Source organism: Hydra vulgaris, chromosome 13, assembly GCF_038396675.1.
Source record: "Hydra vulgaris chromosome 13, alternate assembly HydraT2T_AEP".
Classification (NCBI taxonomy): Eukaryota; Metazoa; Cnidaria; class Hydrozoa; order Anthoathecata; family Hydridae; genus Hydra; species Hydra vulgaris.
This window is the reverse complement of record NC_088932.1, coordinates 13,814,079-13,834,145: the sequence shown is the minus strand read 5'-3', so window position 1 is coordinate 13,834,145 and position 20,067 is coordinate 13,814,079. Positions and strand designations below refer to the sequence as shown.

Here is a 20,067-nt window from a genome sequence, read left to right as displayed (position 1 = left end):
GTAGATTGCAGCGTAGCTTTTAGAAGCTCATTAAAATAATTTCTTTAAAAACTTCCTTTTGTGCATTATAGTTTAGTGCAGCTGATGCAACTTCGATAGATAAAACAGTTCTTTCAACTTATATACCTATAAAACCCCGCTTACAAATTAATTGGTTTATGAACTTATTAGGATCAGTGCCGTGGCGTGGTACATTTGGGCCCCCCCCAAATCATTTTTTTGGGCCCTAATTTTGTGGCATCACATTACAGGATATATATGCGTCACATTTTTTCTAAAGGCTAAAAACATCAAAAATAAGACATATAAGTATAGACAAACGTATATGTACGGATAATTATCAGAATAATGTTTGTTATATTATATTGGTAATACTTCAAAACCTGTAATAAATCACATATTCACAATTGTCACAGAAATGACTTGTGGCGAACTTTCATACTTGCAAATTTGTTGATTATCTCCTCATAATTTAATTTTCTTGCCACATCGTTCTCAATTGACAGCATCGCCAGAGAAGACAAGCGGTCATCAACCATTGTTGACCTATAAAAAGTGAAAAGAAATGCATAGAGCTACATCTATTATGTATAAAGTAGCAAGATTAAATATACTGACCTATGAAAAGTCTTAATCAATTTTAGCTTGCTGAAGCTACGTTCAGCACTTGCGACAGTTACTGGTGAGGTAAGGATTATGCGTAACACAATGGCAAGATTTGGATAAGTTTCTTGCAGCTCTTCTTTATAAATGTAATTAAGAAAATCATGTGCAGATTTCATGTGAGTACTTTCTTTCTCCTGTACCACTATGACAAATCGTTTTAATTCCATTTCCAGATCATCCGAATCTATATCGCCAAGCTTTGCTTGCAAATTTTTGCAATATAAAGACAAAGAATTTTCTTTACAGATTTGAATAAGATTCTCAGAACGGTATAGGAAGTCATAGAGCTCTGTGATACTACTGACTTGTTCAAAACGCTCCTTTACTGATCCCATTGACATATCAAGGAGTGGTAAAAAGAAATCAACTTTAAACTTCTGTTCTAATTGGATGGTGTGAGCTTCATCGGCACACTCGTATGAATGAATCATCTTTTTTTGTCGGGAACGCACTTCTGGAAAAATTTTTGCAATGTCCAACACTTCTGCGATTTCTGATGCTTTCATGTGTGCGTCTGAAAATCCAGTTTCACGATATTGCTGAAGAAATGTATATGTGGCCTTTATTTCACTATCCAAGACATCAAGGAAAGTTGTAGAGGACTGCAGAAGCTTACTTGATTTGTTAATTTGGTATAAAACGTCATACCAAATAACGATTGACAATATGAATGGCCATGTCATCATATATTCCATCAGCGAACATACTTCTGTAGCTGTTGCGCCATCTCTCTTCTCTAGAGCATACACTTCCAATTTTTCTAATGCCTCTAATATCTCTTTCAGGTGATAGCGAAGAGGTTTCACACAGTTTATTCTACTTTCCCATCTGGTATCGGATTGAGGCTTGACAGAAATGGGTATACATGACTTTAAAATATGCCATCGAGCAGGAGATGATGAAAAGAGTGTATACAATCTTGAAAGAACTCCGAAAAAAGTAATTGCACTGTTGGATGACTTTGCACCGTCAACAATGACTAGATTAAGTGAATGGTTTGCACACGGAACATATAGAGCTTTGGGATTCATTTGAAGAAGCCTAGCTTGAACACCCTTTGCCTTTCCTTTCATGTTAGCACCGTTATCATAGGATTGGCCTCGACAGTCAAGAATATTTAATTCCCACTTTTTTGTCTGATCTAGAAAGGCATCCAAAAGCCCTTTTCCAGTGGTATCATCTACCTTGAGATATCCAAAGAAATTTTCAGAAATGTTGATACCTGTCCCAGGAATGCAAACTACTGATCGTAGGATTATGCTCATTTGTTCTTTATGTGAAACGTCTGGCGTACAATCCAAAATAATGAAAAAATATTTCGCTTTCTTTACTTTGGAAAGGTTTTCGGCTTCAATCTCCTTGGCTAACAATTCAATCAACTCATTCTGGGTATCATTGCTCAAATAATGTTCATTAGTTTCTTTCTTCTGAATCCGACGTAAAAGTTCATCGAGCACACTATCATACTTCGCCATCAATTCAAACAACCCAAGAAAGTTTCCATTGTTCTTGGAACCAATGACCTCTTGTGAACCACGGAATCCAAGATTCCTCGCAGAAAGAAATAGAGTGATGTCTAGTAATCGTTCCAATACTGCTCTCCAAAATTTTCGCTCTTTTTGAAGCAACTTGTATTGATGCTCATCAATGGTTGTTTGATTCATTATGCCTGCAATGTTGAATTTGGTAAAATATATAAATATTTATTATATTTAATGACAAAATTTTTTTTAAAACAGTTTACCTTTTCGTAATGTCATCCACTGTTCAAAGCACCTGAGATGTGTACTTCCTGTTTCATGATCATTCAGTTTTTTGGATAAACCTTCCCATGTGTTCATCCCTTGTCGGAATGGTGAATCTGATATACCAAAAAGTTTGCAACAGAAGCAAAAAACTTTATTACTTTTCATAGAATACACAAGCCATGACCGTACAATAGTTTCTCCATTCTTTATCTGTCGTTTATAATAAGTCACTGAAAATCGTCGTCTTTCTTGATTGTGTGGAAAATCTATCTCAATTTGCTTTACACCACGTTCAACAATGTCACACCTCTGTGCATCAGAAACATTTTCTGGCCAATCAGAAGGATCATCACTGAGAAAAAGAAGTGGCAGTGTTGTGGCAGTTGGTATACACTCACAGATTGCCATATTAGAGTCTCCTTCAGCAGACAAACCAAAACAAGAAACAGAATCATTTTCTGCATTGGCTGTAACATCATTATTGGTTTCTGTTATTGCTACTGATTCACCATCAGCTTGAACTGCTGGTTTCAAAAATTGTGTAAGTTTGGGGTACTTAGTTATTACTTCCCTGGCTGCAGCTGCTTCTCTTCTCTTAGCTGCACCACTTTTCACTTTCTTCATTCCAATAATTAATACCTAAAAATAGAACAGATAGTTTATAAAATTTACTTTTAGGTCCTACTATAGTACTATACCTATTTAATTTATACAAATAAATTAAATGAAAAATAATAATGTCTCCTAAAAATAATAAACTTACCGGCTCAGCTGATTCAGCCACGCTCACTACGAATTTTGAATAATGACGATTGCGTTTTGGTTAAACCAACTACACACACATCATACAGTCAAATGAAGCAACTGACACGCAGAAATCAATATTTCAAATCGTATTTCAACTCACAATTTTTTATTACTATTCTAGAAAGTTATTAAAAAAATTAAAGAAAATACTTTTTAAAATATTATAAAATTTTAAAATGTTGTATTGCTGACGGCCCACCGGGAAATATCCCGGTGTGAAAACTCCATGTGAAATAGGAAAACTCATCTTTAAATAAACTGTTCATTATAATATAAATTTGTCAATCTAGTTTGTTTTATTTACATAATTTTTTGCATGCTATTTATGATATCATAATTTGTATTATAATTTTTATTGGTTTGTAACAATTCTATTTGTCGGTTAATATTTCTCTGTAATGTCTTCAAATTTTGATTTTATATTTATATCCAGAGTTTTAAATTGTTATTTAATCTTTTGAAAATGTAGTATGTTAACTACGAAACATGTCAAGATTAAAAAATTCCGTGTTTTTCATAAAAGTATGAGTAAAAATTTTAGAGTTAAGCTACTATATAGATACAGAAACTAAACAAGGATGTCCATTCTCATCAGTTGTTTTTTTTCACATTAAAATTGTCTTAGTAGCATTTATTTTATTTTATAGTTTGAATATAATTGATAATTATCTGTTAAAATAATAAAATGCCATAAAAAATTTTATCATTTTTTAAAAAACGGGCCCCTTATATCTCGTGGGCCCCCCCCAAATGGGGGGTTTGGGGGGCTTTTGCCACGGCACTGATTAGGATTATGTAAAAATATTTCTCCAAAAGAGTATCAATATAAAATCTTGCACATTAGCAACTTTTTTATTTAATTTTGGTGTTTATACAACTAAAAAAAACAATAAAGTACAAAGAAACGTTTTCAATTACAAAAACAAATTTTCAGAAAACAAAAGAAACGATTTATATACAAGCATGTGGCTCAAAGTATATATGGATGACCAGAGAGAAACAACAACTTTTTCAAAGAGCATCTATCTGGGCTTAAGCAGTTGTAAAGTAAAATACAAATTTTATAAAAGTTTCATAAGACTCCAATAAAACAGTAATCTCGGTTATTTATGTAGAGTTCAAGACAGTAAATAAAATCAGTTTCTATAAATAAATTAAAAAAATTAAATTTAATGAAAATTTTATATATCAAATTTTAAAACTTTCGTTTGAATTCAAAACTGATTTTTTTATATGAAAACAAAATGAAGTTACTAACTTTACCATAATGAAATTTTTAAGTTAAATTTTTTAGTTACATTCTTTATATTTACTTAACTTAAGAGGTGATGTTGTGTGCGCCCCACGATAGATCTCAAAAAATGGCTATTGCTTAAGTTTTGCTTCATAGTTTTTTTAGTGAAATTATTAAAATTAATAATATTTGAAGATTATGTGATGGAATTCGTTTATCTTATTTATACTCATCACTTAATTTAAGTCATTTTTAATTTTGCATGCTTAAATTAATTTTGTCAGAAGGTTGAGTTCTAGCCCGCGCAATATTAAAATAATAAGTTGTAGCTATTGACTTGGCTAAAATAAATTAATTTTAGACTTTAGAAACATTATGAGCAGACTTATTTTACACATCGTGTCAACTCTTTTGTTTATTTTTGATTCGATGTATTTTGCAAGAGGAAGAAAAGATAAGCTTTTGTCCACAAAAATTTCTAGGTGCTTTTAAAAAATTCTTTTTTTAATTTATTCTATATAAATTGAGCTTCTAGTTTAAGCAGCAGGCATTCTTCTTTTATTCATTGAGAGCTTGCTAGCTGTAAACTATTTATTTACTTTTATCAGCACAAAATTCATATATCCATATAGCTGATTAATAAGACTATTGGGCATATCAAAATTAGAAGAATCACCATACATATTTTAGTTTATTGTTGCAAATATATTAAATTAGTCATTAATATAAATTGTAAATAGTAAAGGGCTGACAATTGAAGCTTCACCAAAACCATAATTGTACCAGAATCCGTATTGAATCCATGTATTTTCAGTTAATAAGGAAGGTTTTAGCTTGAAAAAATATGTTTTCTCAATCTTGTAAGTATTTTAATGTTTTTTCAATGTAATGAGTATTTCAATGTTTTATACTTTTTATCTTTTTAATATTGCTTTTTTTAACAAACTTGTTGTTAACTTATTGTTTATTTCTTGAACATTTTACAAAAGTTTTTTCCACTTAAGAGTTTGCAATTATTTTCATTTTTCTTTTTATTATTTCATATAAAACCTCTCCTTTTATATTTTTAAAAACTTATTGAAAAAAGCATTGTATGCATCATTTGTATTACAACAATAATAGACTTCAAAGAATAGTTTTTGCAAAAAGTGACGTTGAATATTTAATTTGAATGAGTAGTCGAAGTTATTTTAACTTTATGATTTTAATGTAAATATGAGAGTGGTCTTTTATGTCTTTTTTAAATAGACCTGTTTCAAATAAAGTATCGAAAAAATTCGTTTTAAATGTATTATTATTTGCAGTTCCTGAACCTATACTTACCTGGTATTTTATTAATCGATTTATTTTTATCCTAATATATATTATATTTAATTGTTATAGAAAATATTGTTATATTGACACTGGTGTGAGCTCTGGAATAGATTCAAGAAGCTTTACCTACTTCTACCAGACATTCGATCTTTTATTTAAAGCTATAAACGATAAATTTTAAAATCTTGAACATAATGCTGACGAAATTTGGGACCAATTATCAATCGAAATATCTTTAAATCTGCGCCTTATTTCATTTATAAACTTTTCTTTACATAGCGCGACGTAATGAGGGTTGTCGGCTTGACCAAATGGTCAAGCCGACAACCCTCGGCTTGACCATTTGACAATTGACAATTGTCGGCTTGACCAAATGGTCAAGCACGTGATAACCATTTCACGTGATAAGTGGCATATAATTAGTAAGACCACCGAATTAGATACGTACTTTTTACCACCTAACAATTCTAAAGCCACTTTGCATGGTTACAAAACATTAGCAATTTTTTCATTTTTCCCACTCTCTTTCTGTCAAAGTCTGTAAGCTATGGTTTTGCTCATCAATTGTTAATGTGATGGTATTTTTATGTTTTAAAATACGTCTAAGCATATGATACTTGCTGCTTCACTTTGTAAAAACATGCTGAATGACACTTTTTTGTGGCAGATCGAGGTCAATCTAATTTTCATGTAATTCCGTGCTGGACTATATTTAAAATGTCCAGCAATTCTTTGACATTTAACTAATGTTTTGTTAAATGCAGTCTCCTTAATAGCAAATTTAAAATGAGATAAACTGAATGTGCAAAACATGAAAGATATTTAAAGGAAAAACTTGATGCAGCCTTTACATTTTTTCTACCGTTATCAGTACCGTTAGAAAATTTTTTTAATATTCCCGGTTTTCGGCAGTATTTCTAAAATGGGTTAAAACATTGTCACTGGCGTGTTCTTCCAATGTTTGAAGAACACCTAAGGCAAATGAGTTCAATATCCAGTTTTTATCTATTAAATGGCAAGCTAAACCAAGGTAACTGACAGTAACCATTGATTACCAATGATCAAAGGTAGTTGCTATACTAGTAGCCAAGTTTACGAAGTTTATTTTTTTTCTTCTCATCCTTATAGAGTGCTTGCATTGTTTAAAAAAATTGTGTTTTGACAACGAAGATTGTAGCGGTAGTCAGACGTTGCTGTACGAATGACATCCGTCAAACCTGGATCTGTAACACTGTTGAATGATCTACAGCTACTGACAACCCAGCAAACAATAGCTTCCGCAATTTCCTTGGATTTATATGCAGAAATTTGTTTAATTACGCCATTTTGTGATTTAATACTGTTGCAGATTATAAGTTATTTTGACGAACTCGCGATCTTGCCTTGATTTTTAGTAGTATTTGCGAAGCACACGTGTTTAGTGTTCAAATGATACTCAGGCGTTGTTAGACTTCGGTAATATGCATGTTTTTTGGAACAATATTTACAAATAACCAATTTTTTTACTCGTTTTTAAAAATTAAGGCTCCGTTTAGGTTAGATTGATTGCCGTTTGAACCCATTATTTAAATTATTAATACCTAAGTTTTGTTAGAAAACGTTATTTAAATTTTGGAGATTTAATAAATTAATTGGCAAAATAATAAAGCCGTCTTAACAATTTTAAAAACAAAAAGTATGAGGTTATAAAGTCAAATTTGAGACAAATACAACAAAATGACGTCATCACGTGAGTAAACATTGATTAGAAATAAGAAAGTGGAAACTTTATTATTGTACAAAAAACATTTAAGGATGCTAATCAAAAGTAAAATTGCCAAAAAATTTTATAATCTTATCCAGTCTAATCGTCAAAAAAATTAATTGATCTGCGTTAATGTATTTAAGATGCGTTAAATTATTAGCAATCTAACGCGAAAACTTTGCCAGCCCTTATATTTAAACATAAAACATGTCAATTAATAAGACCACAATGATATATATCATATTTAAACAGCATGTCAAGTAATGATTTTGTTTTAAAAAAATTTATTACAAATTCGGGAATTTAAATTTATGTCCCATATATTCCACAATTTTTACTATTATTAACTATTATATTTATAATTAAATATTTATTATTAAATCTTAAAAAAGTTTTACAGCATCACAAGGAGACGGTAAAGGCACAAAATGAAAATGTTTTTAACTATCAATTTCTTTTGTTATTTTTTGGTTAAGTACAATACCATCATAATCTTATATAAAGACTTCTCTAAAATGTAAAAACAAAAGAATGATCAAAGTATTAAAGGGGATGTGTGCAAATTTATCAAAAGACCTTTCCATGTTTACCAAATTTTCGGGTTACTTACATTTTTTCTCTTAAACATTCTATTACTTAATCGGTTTCAGCAAACAAGTCCTTGTATAATTATATAATTATACCTTTTATCGTTGCAGATACTTTTAGATTTCATCTTCATGTTTTATAATTCAAAAGCTTTATATTTATCTTTCTTGATTTATTTATATTCTAACTCCAGTAAGATGCGCTCGTTCAACTTTCTTCTTCTTTTTTTATCTAATTACTCTTGTAACACTTTTGTAATTTTTGCATTATTTTTTTTTTATTAGAGCAATTTTAATTTTTTTTTTTTTTTTTTTTTTTTTTTTTTTTTTGTTTTAGGTGCCCCAAGAAGTCCTAACGGCCTTATCACAGAGCACCGCGGAAGTGCATTTAACCAGGAAGTTCACGCCTCCTTCCTTACCGTGACGCGAAAATTTATCCAGAGCTCGTTTCGAACCTGGATCTTTGGAAATTTATCCATTGGTTTCTAATTGCTATTTTATAATAAGAATCATTATTGTCTTAGTATCTGATTGTTAGATTTCTCATAAATGTGTCATCATATATACTAATATTATCTTTTAAATACCTAATATAATCACTATTTGGTTTACTATTGTTAATAAAGAGGTGGTTTTCAAGTTTTATAAATGAAATGATTTCATACAAAAATTAATGTTGTAATTTTTTTATTAATTATAATTACTTTAATAAAGTAAACTACGAGCTAAGCATTAGTAAATAACTAAATATAGACCTTTATTTCAGTATTTATAAAAATAATTTTGCATCAACTTTTATGTATACCTTTAATGTTTTTTTTTCAGGGAAAAATGCTTCATTATGTACTATTGACAATACTCATCACTGGATGTAGATGCAACCTTATAGTTGAGATTGATAGCATCAATGGGAATGATGGCATTGCTTGCACTATGGGTACATTAAAGTCACCTTGCAAAAGCTTAAACTACGTTTTTGCAAATATTAAAAATATGAGCCATTCAACATTAAAGATTTTAAAAGGAGAGAATATACTTTTTTCGGAGATTCGGGTATATGGTATTGTTTCCATGGAAATTGTGTCTATTGAAAACGCTTTGCTCAAATGCGTTAACTCATCTGGACTAACATTTATTTCTTCAAGTAATGTTACTGTACGGGGAGTTACACTTAAACATTGCGGTGCAAAACATAATAAGATTGAATACAAGAACAATAAAAATTTTTATCATCCTATCATGAGCACGGCAATTTGTTTTATTAAATGCAAAGATGTTGTTATAGATAATGTTATATTCCAAGAAAATGAAGGTGTTGCACTTGCTTTCTTTGATGTTGGCAATACCGTACATATTTATCAATCAATTTTTGATTCTAATGTGAACTACTTAACAAAAGAAAGTATTTCTGTGGGTGGTGGGTTGTATGTTGAGTTATCCAATTACACAAGTTTAAGCTCATTTATAAATACAGATACCAAATACCTTATTAAAAATTGTAAGTTTTCAAACAATTTCTTGGTCAGTGGATTAAAACAAACAGATATGTCCACCAAAGTCCAACAAAATATATATGCTAGAGGCGCTGGTCTCTCAATTGTGTTAAAAGGAGATGCAAGAAAAAACTCTTTAAACATTGTTGATTGTTTATTTATTAACAACACTGCTGTTTGGGGAGGAGGTATGTTTTTATACTTAGCAGAAAAATCTGAAAACAACTTACTATTATTCAATGGCTGCATATTTGAAGCAAATATAGCCGTTTTAGCCGGTGGCGGTCTTCGTGTTTACGAGGAACTCCAACAAATAACATCGTTGAAAGAAAATACTATTAAACTAAAAAACGTATCGTTCAAAAAAAACTCAGCAATATGGGGAGGAGGAGTCTCCATTAAAGGGGCAACACAATACAAGAATGATGATTGGACAATTAAAACCATATTTGAAAATTGCGTTTTTGATGAAAACCATGGCACCGTAGGTTTTGCAATTGGCCTTCACACACGAAATTTTAAAACAAAGATCTTCGATAGAGGAGTATCATATCGGGTTGTTTTGAACAATTGCTTATTTAAAAAGAATCAAATGACTTTTTCTGAGGATAAAAAAGTCATAGGTCAAGGTTCTATTTATTTCAAAGAAGCGTTTCTAGTGCTTACTGGAAACAATAGTTTTACAGGCAATCAAGGAACAGCTATTGTGTTGGAATCTGCGTCTTTAACATTTGGAAGCTCTAGCTATTCTACATTTCAAAATAACACGGGAACAGAAGGAGGTGCAATTGCTTTGTATGGAACGTCATGGTTAGAACTCGAAAAAGGCTGTAGCGTTTTGTTTCATCGGAATTCTGCATTGCGAAGAGGAGGTGCATTATTTGTTAAACATGCAGGTCCTCCTCGAGTTGGGTTTCAAACTACAGAATTACAATCTTTTCCATGTTTTATACGCTTTAACAATATGGATTCTTTTGAATGGCCTGGTAATATTATTTTTCGTGAAAACTATGCTCCACCAAGTTCAGGGAACTCTATATACGCTTCAACATTACAGTATTGTCGCTCCGATGGCGAGAGTCGCATTAACTCAACAGCTCTAGTTTGGCCTTTTATAAAATACGAGAGTGTCGGAACAGATCCAGAAATTGTAACAAGTCCCATAGAACTAAACTTTAGTAAAGAACAATGGAACGTTTCACCATTCTTTTTTTTTTCGACAGATGTCCACCAAATAGATGAACGCGGTCAAAGCGTCTATGGTTCCGTAAAAATAGATATAAATAGCGAAAATAATTCTGTAACTTTAGATCCTCCAAACTACGATTTTCTTGTGAGAGATAAAATATACAAATTAAAGTTATTAGGGAAAACGCTATCAAAGTTTTCTGTGACGATGATTACTAATAACGATCAACTAGTTGTATCGCCAACATATAATGTTTCTTTAAGTTTATGCTTACCAGGCTTTCGCCTTAAAGAAAATAAATGTATTTGCATGGATGCCGAGGTTGGAGATGTAGTTCATTGTTTAGAAAATGGAACTGTGTATGTTTTACGAGGCAGGTGGGGTTATGTAAATAGTAAAACCAATTTGCTTGAAACTGTTGTTTGTCCACAATCATATTGCAAATGCCATGTTGGTATTGAGGAATATTTATGCCAATTTGATGTAAAAGAACAATGTTCTGAAAATCGTCGAGGAAGACTTTGTAGTCAATGTGCTGAAGGGTATAGTGTGGCTTTTTTTAACGAAGATTGTAAAATCTGTACTGCATCTAGGTGGATAATCATTTTAGTAATTGCAGTTCTTATTTTTGTATTTTCTTTTGTATTGGCTATTGCTCACTTCTTTCTTGAAACGGATGAGTTTTTTGGATATTTTAATATTTTCTTTTATTGGTACCAAATGGTTGATTTGGTTATTCCTGTAAACATACAGCTTTCCCGACCCACTATGTTTTTAATTGGTGTTATCTCATTAACTGGAACTGGTGGTAACACAGGCTTTTGTTTATATAACGGACTTGATAATCTTGATAAACTTGCACTTAACTACATACCATCACTTATATTTTTTGTAACTGCAGTTACGTTGCATTGTGAATGTGTATTTAAATGTTTTTGTTGTAATAAGGATATAAGAATATTAAAAGACAAATATGATAATGAGCTGAAATCATCTCGTAGGAGATCACTAAGCTTTGTAATTGTGGTAACCTTTTCTCAGATTATTATAGTTTCTTTTAGGCTTCTTCATCGTGTTGAAATTGATGGTCAGCTTTATTTACACAAAGCAGCGTTTGCTAGGTTCTTTAGATACCCTCATTTAAAATTCGGAATATATGCTTTGTGTTTTATATTTGTTATGTTCACATTTATATTACTTTTATTTTTTAATCCTAAAAGCATTACACATTGTAAATATATTGGTGAAAGTTATAATAAATACGTTGTTCCTGTTTTTGATGGGTTAAAGAGCTGCTTCAATAAATCAAAGTTAAATGGCGACAATAATAGCCAACAAGAACAAAAAATAAAACAGAGCTCAAAACAAGAGAGATGGTTTGCATCTTTTTATTTTGTCCTTAGAATAATAATGATTGCCATTTCTGTTTTTGTTTTAAACGAAGTTATTAAGTATGCTTTATTTTTGTCGGTATCTGTTACATCTCTAGGACTTTTTGCCTCATTTCAGCCATACAGAGAACGTCTTTTTAACATTTTGAACACGTGCGCCTTAATTTTAATGTGTATTGCTACCTTTTTAAGTTTTCTTTTAAACGTTCCATTTTCTTCAAGTCAGACTCAATTTAATATTATTAAAATCTTTTTGGAAAGCATTATTTGGTTGCCATTTGTAAGCTTAATTTTATTGCCTGGTTACAAGAATAGGTTGCGAATACTTGAGTACATTGGAATAAAACCCAGTTCAGCAGAGGAAAACGGTATGTTTTGTTTTAACTATATGGTTAATATTATAAACTATTTTGTGGTAACTCTTTTAATGTTTTTTTTCATATATCAAACGTTTTATTTTGAATTGACCGTTTTTTTATGTTTTTTTTTTTTTATGTATTAAACTTCTAAATCAACAGTTTATTTTTAAACATTCTTGTTTCGTGTTTCTTGTTTTTTCTAAAATAGTTGAGTAAATTTGAAATTCGTATTATACTATTAGCAAAAAAATAATTAATAATATGACTTTGGGGTGATATTTATTTAAAATTTATAAGGTTAACAGTGATTTACAGTATTTTAGACAAAAATTAAGTTAAAAAATTATAATGTGTGTATTAACAATATTTAAATTAATAAAATAAATCAGCTTCATAAAGCTACCTTGTTTTATTAATTCATAATTATGATATTAAATTCAGTACAGTTAACGTTTATTATCGTTTTAGTTATGATATATGTATTACACAACTTTTACGTATAGTGGCAGCTGGCACTGTAAAACTTCATTTTGTGAATTTTGCTGAACAATAAAACATGCTGAACAAATTGTTGCTTTATTTGTATATCTGAAGCCCACTTTTGTTTAGTAAATTGTATTTTGCCCCACCAACCGAATTGAGTTAATTAAGAAAATGAAACTTATTAACTTTTAACTTATTTACTTATTTAAAGCAGGAGGGCCCAACCAAAATCGGCTGGTTGGCAAAATTGCAATTTACTGAGATGGAAGCACATATTAGAATAAAGCAACAAATTATTTAAAAAATCGTACTACCGTTCATTATTTAAAATATGTATTTTTAAAGTGCCAGCAGCGACTGTACAAAAAAGCTGTGTTTTACTTATAACATAATTACAATTATAATAAACATTAGCTGTACTGTATTTATAATTAGCCTCAACACCTTTCTTCCTCCCTAATTACGAAAGTTAAAGTATAATTATTACATTTATACTAGAAATATTCATCGCATTTTATTCACAACTTTTATAAAATTAATTTTATTTTTGTATTTGACTAAAGATTTTGTTAATATCAACAATCTAATCGACGCGCATCGTAGCTGATTGGTCTTGTTATAACAGCTTAAATACGGAAAAAAATGTTACGTAGCCTTCCAAATGCTAATATAATGCACATTGCCAACTGCCTTGAATTTGCAAATTTATTTTTGGCGATATATTTATAATAATAATCAACCTTATATCCGTTTTAGAGATATTTTAGCTCAATGTTTAATTGCAATCCTATTAGCTCCATTTTGTAGGCGCTGAGCCTTCTCTACATTAATTGGAGCTAAGAATATTTAAAAGATTTCCTCAAACTATTGCATAAATGAAAATCTAGTTTTGAATTATTTGAGTATCTTTGCGGTTTTAGTAGAATATTAGCCTTATATACTGTTTTATACATCATATTAAAACTATTGATGTTAGAATTTCAAACGCATCGAAAGCTTGCGTAGTTTGAACAAAAAAATACCTTAATTATATTTCTTTATAACAAATGATAACATCACAGTAGTCATAAATATAATTTTTAACTTTTCAAAATATATAAAAATAATTTATAAAGTTCAGTTTCATTTGTATATAGTCAAAATGTCTAAAACAATATTGACAGTTTTAAACTTCAATTTCACTGCAAACAGACTTTACATTGGCCACGGGTTTGGCATGTCTAATTGTTAATGTTATAAAAACAATACTTAAGTTTATTTAATTAAACTTTTTAAAACGTGTAATTGGTTCACACGTCTACATACATAGACGTGCAATACAATTTTAACTTAAATTAGTTGCGCTAGAATAGATCCTAATAAATTGGGAGAATAGCCATTTACTGGTTTATTTTTTTTGTTTCTTTTTGTTTATATATATCAATATATAGAGTAAACTGACTAACATATAGACGTATTCTAAAAAGTTTATCTTATGTAAATAAAATAAATATTGAAATGAAGGAAATTTACAAAGGGACAAATTTTAAACCAAATATAAGTTATATCTCAAATCAAGGCCACTTCTAGCTCACTTAGTGTGTGGGGCAAAAAATAAATTTAGTGTCCCCTTACATTATATATCACAATAGGTAAAAGATTTTTGAATAATTATTAAAAAAAAAGATCTGTAGTTTTTGCTTTTCCTCTAAAAAAGGAAACTTAACTAAAAGTAAAAGAGGTTTTTTTTTTATTTTTTATAATATTATTAGTAATTTGATAAAAATAAATTTTCCTACTTTTTGTTTCAGCAAAGCTGTTTAAAATATCAACATAGTTAAACATTTTAAGCTAATTTATATTCATCTAAAAGATGTATTAAACGAATTAGCCAGTTCTATTCTGTTGTCGAAAGTAAAATAGTTTTTACTAATTTTAATTTGATGAAACACTTATTGTTGGATCTGTTGAAGAAGCGGTTGAGAGTAGTTTTATCACAAACACATAAAGAAGAAGTATAGTTTGGAGCTTTTGTTTTTATATTTACCTAAAATTTAAAGTTTATGAAATAATTTATTTATTAAAAATCTCTGTCGATATAATGTACTTTTTGCAATAAAATCTTAGCTCCTTTAATGAGCTCAAAAATGATTAGAATATTTGTTTCAAACAATTTCAGATTTAGTTTTTAAAAAACAGCACCCAGCTCTTTTTATCTTTTCGTAAACGAATTATTGTTGAAAATGTGTTGATGTTTTTCTCAATATTTACTTAAATGCTACTAATATCTAATAAAAGCCTATCTAATGCGGTTATGAAAACATCAGCTCTAAATTTTATTTCAAGAATCATAATGAGGTTCTTTTTCTTTCTTAAATTTATTTTAATTTATTTTGTTAATTTTAAAGAGATGTAATTTAGACACTAGTAATAGATCATTGAAAGAATCTTTTATCTTTTGAGTTTCTAGTGCTAATTGTTGAAAATAAACTTTCATGTTTAGTAAATGTTTCGTTTTAAAGAATTTTGTTGCGATTAGTACTTTGAAGAAATTACGAACAAATAAATATATAATTCCTAAACATTTTTTGCTAATTGATAAACAGCTTTACCTTGGGCATCCTATTAGGTAGTTAGTTTTGAGTGAAACGAATAATCTGTTTATTTTATTCTTTTCCATCCAGGTGGACTACTAAATTAATTAGAACTTCTTTTTAATGTTTCTGAAAGATAATTTTATTTTTGGACTAGTCTTTGGTGCACTCCTCATAAGTTTAAAAAACGGTCTTTGCATAAGGAAAAAAAACTTGAAGATTCTTCAGTTGTTTTAGCTATCAAACTTTTGTATTTCGCACTCATGTTTCCTGCATTGTCACTTTCTTGAACCTTCAAAATGATAAATCTAAATTACATTCTAGCAACATTTCTTCTGCTTTGTTTGCAATATAATCAAGTTTTGTTTGAATACGATTGCTAAAATCTTTTTTATGTATCCTAAACTCCTTTATTTTCAAAAACGTATCTTACTTTGAGTAGAATTGTTCTTTGTGTGCGAAGTCTATTTTATTTTTTTCTATGTTATTAAGGTGCGTAAAGAAGACCAATAGGTCTTTCAGAGCACCGCTGATGAGCATTTAAAAAAGAAGTTCACTCTTTGCAATTTTACGCATAGTTTTATTGCACCTTATACTAGAAAAAAACTTTCCCAATAAATATTTTGAATTATTTATAGCCTTTGCCCCAGGTTAAATAATCTTTCTAACAAATAAAACATTTCGTAAATACTCCACTCCACTCAGAAGATCTGTTTTATTTAGTAAAGTATAAGTTATTTATAATATAAATATTTTATACATACTTATTGTAATGCAAACAGAACCTTAATCTTTCATTTTTCATAAATTCACTGAGAAATAGATAGAACATGCAAGGGCTGTACATACATCGACTGACAAATAGGTAGAATATGCAAGGATTGCCGCTAGATTCATTGAGGGTTTTGGTTTAAGGAAGGCAGTTTATTAACTTCAAAACAGTTTTTTCTGAAAAGTTTAAATTTTTAGGAGGAATTTTTCTCTTTATTTTTTTCAGGGAAATTTTTGCTGAGGAATAGTTTCCCGGACACTTTATTTGGGGAAGATTTTATCTTGGCGCTCAATTGGTGCACTTATAGCAGGTGTACATAAAATCATTGTTAAAATACAATTTGATATTGGAAACACATGTTGATTTTTATGCCAAAAGTGTAAAGTATTTTGCTCATATACTGAAAAATTTATATAATCATATATAGAGGTTATATATAATATTATATAATCTATATATATATTATAACTCCTCCTTATCATAGCTTATTTATAACAAAACAAAAACATAAGTACGATCAACAAAATTATTGATAATTTGGTGCAACCATTTTGAAAAATAATCAATGTCATTTTTGGATATCGTTTCCTGCACAGTATCTTTGGAACAAAAATGTCGCAAACCTTTTAAATGGAATTAAATAACTGACAATATGCTAATAAACTTTTACACTCTTTGATGCTTTTTTTATCTACTCTTTATATCGGTTTATATGATTATTAATGTATTGTTTTAAATGATCGGTTTTTATGATTTTTATATTTTAAAAATCTTCAATTGCAATTGTTTATATATAATATACTTTAGCTTGTAATTTTTATAAAATATTAACAAAGTGTTTTTAAATGTAATAAAAAACAAATATATATATTTATATATATATATATATATATATTTTAAATAAATATATATATATATATATATATATATATATATATATATATATATATATATATATATATATATATATATATATATATATATATGTATATATATATATATATATATATATATATATATAAATATATGTATATATATATATATATATATATATATATATATATATATATATATATATATATATATATATATATATATATATAGATATAGATATAGTTATAGATAAATAGGTAGATTGAAACTTCATATATAATCTTATTTAATATTGATATTAAATCACATAACACTCACATATATTGATAATATATAATTATATGCAAAGAGTTAATATATAGCCATATATAATCAACCAATTTTTTTTGGAATAATCATTTTCATCGTTAAATAATAACCTAAAATTTTTTGCTTCGATTGTTACCTTTTTATCTAAAACTATTTCAGAAATTTTTTTTTGTCTTTACTCATTATGAATAATTTTTTTTTTTAACTTTCCAAAATATTAAATTTTTTGTAATTGGGAGTCAAAAAAGTGGTGCATAATAAAAGCAAATTATCATTTAGTTTATATGAATCTAAGTAATTTGTAAAGATTTAAACAAATGCAATTTTATTAGTACCGTTATTAGAAAGATTTCACTTTTTTTCTTATTCAGTTACTATTTAGTTGCTTCTTGAAGGTACTTGGAATAATTAAAGAACATGTTGCATCGAGTTTTCACATTTTGGTTCAAATGAAGAATGTGATTTCTTTCAACACCTTGTTTCATTCGACTTTCTTCTAATAAATTATTAAGTTGAGTTGGTCTCTTTTTTTTTTATAAATTGGAGATTGAGGTGTTGTATTCAATAGGAGAAAACAAATTATTTTTTGATATTTCAATTTAATAATAGTTTAATAACTCAATTTCTTGTTAAAGTTTAAACTTATTGTTTAGATGAACTCTTAATTAAGTATAAACCTTTATTTTGAGGATTCAATTAAGACATTTTATAAAATTTTTTAGTTTACAAATTTAACGAACATAATCAAAATTATGACAATTAAATGAGTTAGAGAAATTTATTTAGAATTGTTTTAGTTTAAGAAATTTCAAACAAGGTCATTGATTTGCGGCTATTGGTAATAAAATGTAATATTTGTATCTAGTACTTCTTCCATTATTATTATTTTTTTAATGAATTAAATAACATTCGGGTTTTTAACAAAATTACTCATTTAAAATTAGCTGATATTTTTTCCCAATACATAATAAGTTAATATTAAATAACTAGCTGATTCTTACAATGACCCGTAAAAGAACGGGTCATCGTAAGTGAAGTTTTCTTTATATGTATATACTTCCTTTCCCGACCCATAAATTACGGATCTTTACTAAATCTTCTCTTTCGATACTTATCTATCCCACACCGAACATTTCTCTACCTCTTAATTGTTTACTTCAAAATTTTTGCGTATAATAATTCATTTAGAAAAATCTTTTTAAGAGCAAAAAAATTAAAGCGCACACCTTTTCGAATACCTAGAACTTATAAGAGATATATAATATAGTTTGTTTCTCTTCTAAACGCATAACATTGATAGCTCAGTTTTTTAGTGCGCTGTCATCAGCGTCGGTTTGGGGAATTAAAGACCTCCTCTAATAAGCTTTGAATATTTTTCAATCTTGCTGTAATTATAGCAAAATTTATAGCAAAAAATAAAATTATAGCAAAAAGTTTTCGAAGTCCTAAAATAAAATTCAAAAGTTTTCTTATTTTTATTGATTTATTATACACGACCGTTACAAAAAATGCATGCAAACTCATCATTTGCTTAAGACGTTTACACTTACAGACGTTTGTACGAAACGCCATACAAATGGTAGAATTAAGATGATCTTGGACCATTAAAACCTGTCGACTATAAAACGCAACAAAAACGTCTGTAAATTACGCAACGCTAAATTTATTTTTTAAAAAGAAGAACGAGATCTTAAGCTATTTTAGGTGGCGATTTTTACTAAGCTTAATGAGCCATTTTGATTTTTTTCTTTAACATATGAATGGGAAAATTTTGATTTTTTTTGTTGTGTTCATTTGTAAAATATAGTGTTATGTAATTTTTTGACGATATTTAATTTAAAAGTAAAGCCAAAAAACAATGGAGTACATATTGATGGTTATCTAAATTCTGTCGTTGTTGCCCACTCGGTTTAAAATAATTAACGGGGGCATGGTAATTTAGCTGTAAAACTCTAAATTTTTTTATTATATCAACAATAAATTTTTTTTACTTTTAATTATTTTTGAAACAACAAATTTGATAAAATGGTTTGTTTTATATATAAAGTAAATATTCTAAACTATGTTCTAATTAAAAAGATACTTTGAAAACCCCCATATTGTTTTAATAAAAAGTCGAGGTCGCCGCGAGGTAAGTTTAAATCATCAGCTAGCTTTTTTTTATTTTTTGTGATATAAAATGCTATTACAATATAACTTTATAGTTCCATAGAATTTATATATAAACATGTTATTTATAGTCATTTTCCTTGCACGAACTCGAGTTAGTTGTAGAAAAATAAAATGAAAAACTAAACTAACATAACTATCTCATGGCACAATCATATCAAACACAACATATCATGACACAAACCCGACAAACCCCCCCCCCCCCCCCCCCAATTTTATGGATTTAGAATTTTGAGCTTTTTTAAAAATCTTTCCGTTTGTTAAAGTGTTATATATTGTTACATATTTTTGTATTTAATATCTATTTTACTCACGTAAATTGTACTTTAACAAATCTTGAATAATTAGAGAAATAA

General features: G+C 28.7%; 1 protein-coding gene across 1 annotated transcript; it reads right to left on the bottom strand.

Moving 5' to 3' along the window:
• Positions 1-237: 237 nt before the first annotated feature.
• On the bottom strand, positions 238-3,225 carry LOC136089668 (zinc finger MYM-type protein 1-like). Its single transcript, XM_065815720.1, has 4 exons — positions 3,178-3,225; positions 2,411-3,053; positions 619-2,335; positions 238-546 (listed from the first exon to the last, which is right to left on the bottom strand). The coding sequence occupies exons 2-4, from the start codon at positions 3,036-3,038 to the stop codon at positions 411-413; spliced, it is 2,481 nt and encodes an 826-aa protein (XP_065671792.1). The 5' UTR covers positions 3,039-3,053; positions 3,178-3,225; the 3' UTR covers positions 238-410.
• Positions 3,226-20,067: the final 16,842 nt, after the last annotated feature.

What these genes read in the sequence shown, in the direction of transcription:
- LOC136089668 (XM_065815720.1), bottom strand. Translation starts at nt 3,038, where the DNA reads ATGAAGAAAGTGAAAAGTGGTGCAGCTAAGAGAAGAGAAGCAGCTGCA. An exon ending in GTGGATGACATTACGAAAAG is followed by an intron (nt 2,336 to 2,410) that starts GTAAACTGTTTT and finishes TCAACATTGCAG; the next exon opens with GCATAATGAATCAAACAACC. An exon ending in TTGATTAAGACTTTTCATAG is followed by an intron (nt 547 to 618) that starts GTCAGTATATTT and finishes CACTTTTTATAG; the next exon opens with GTCAACAATGGTTGATGACC.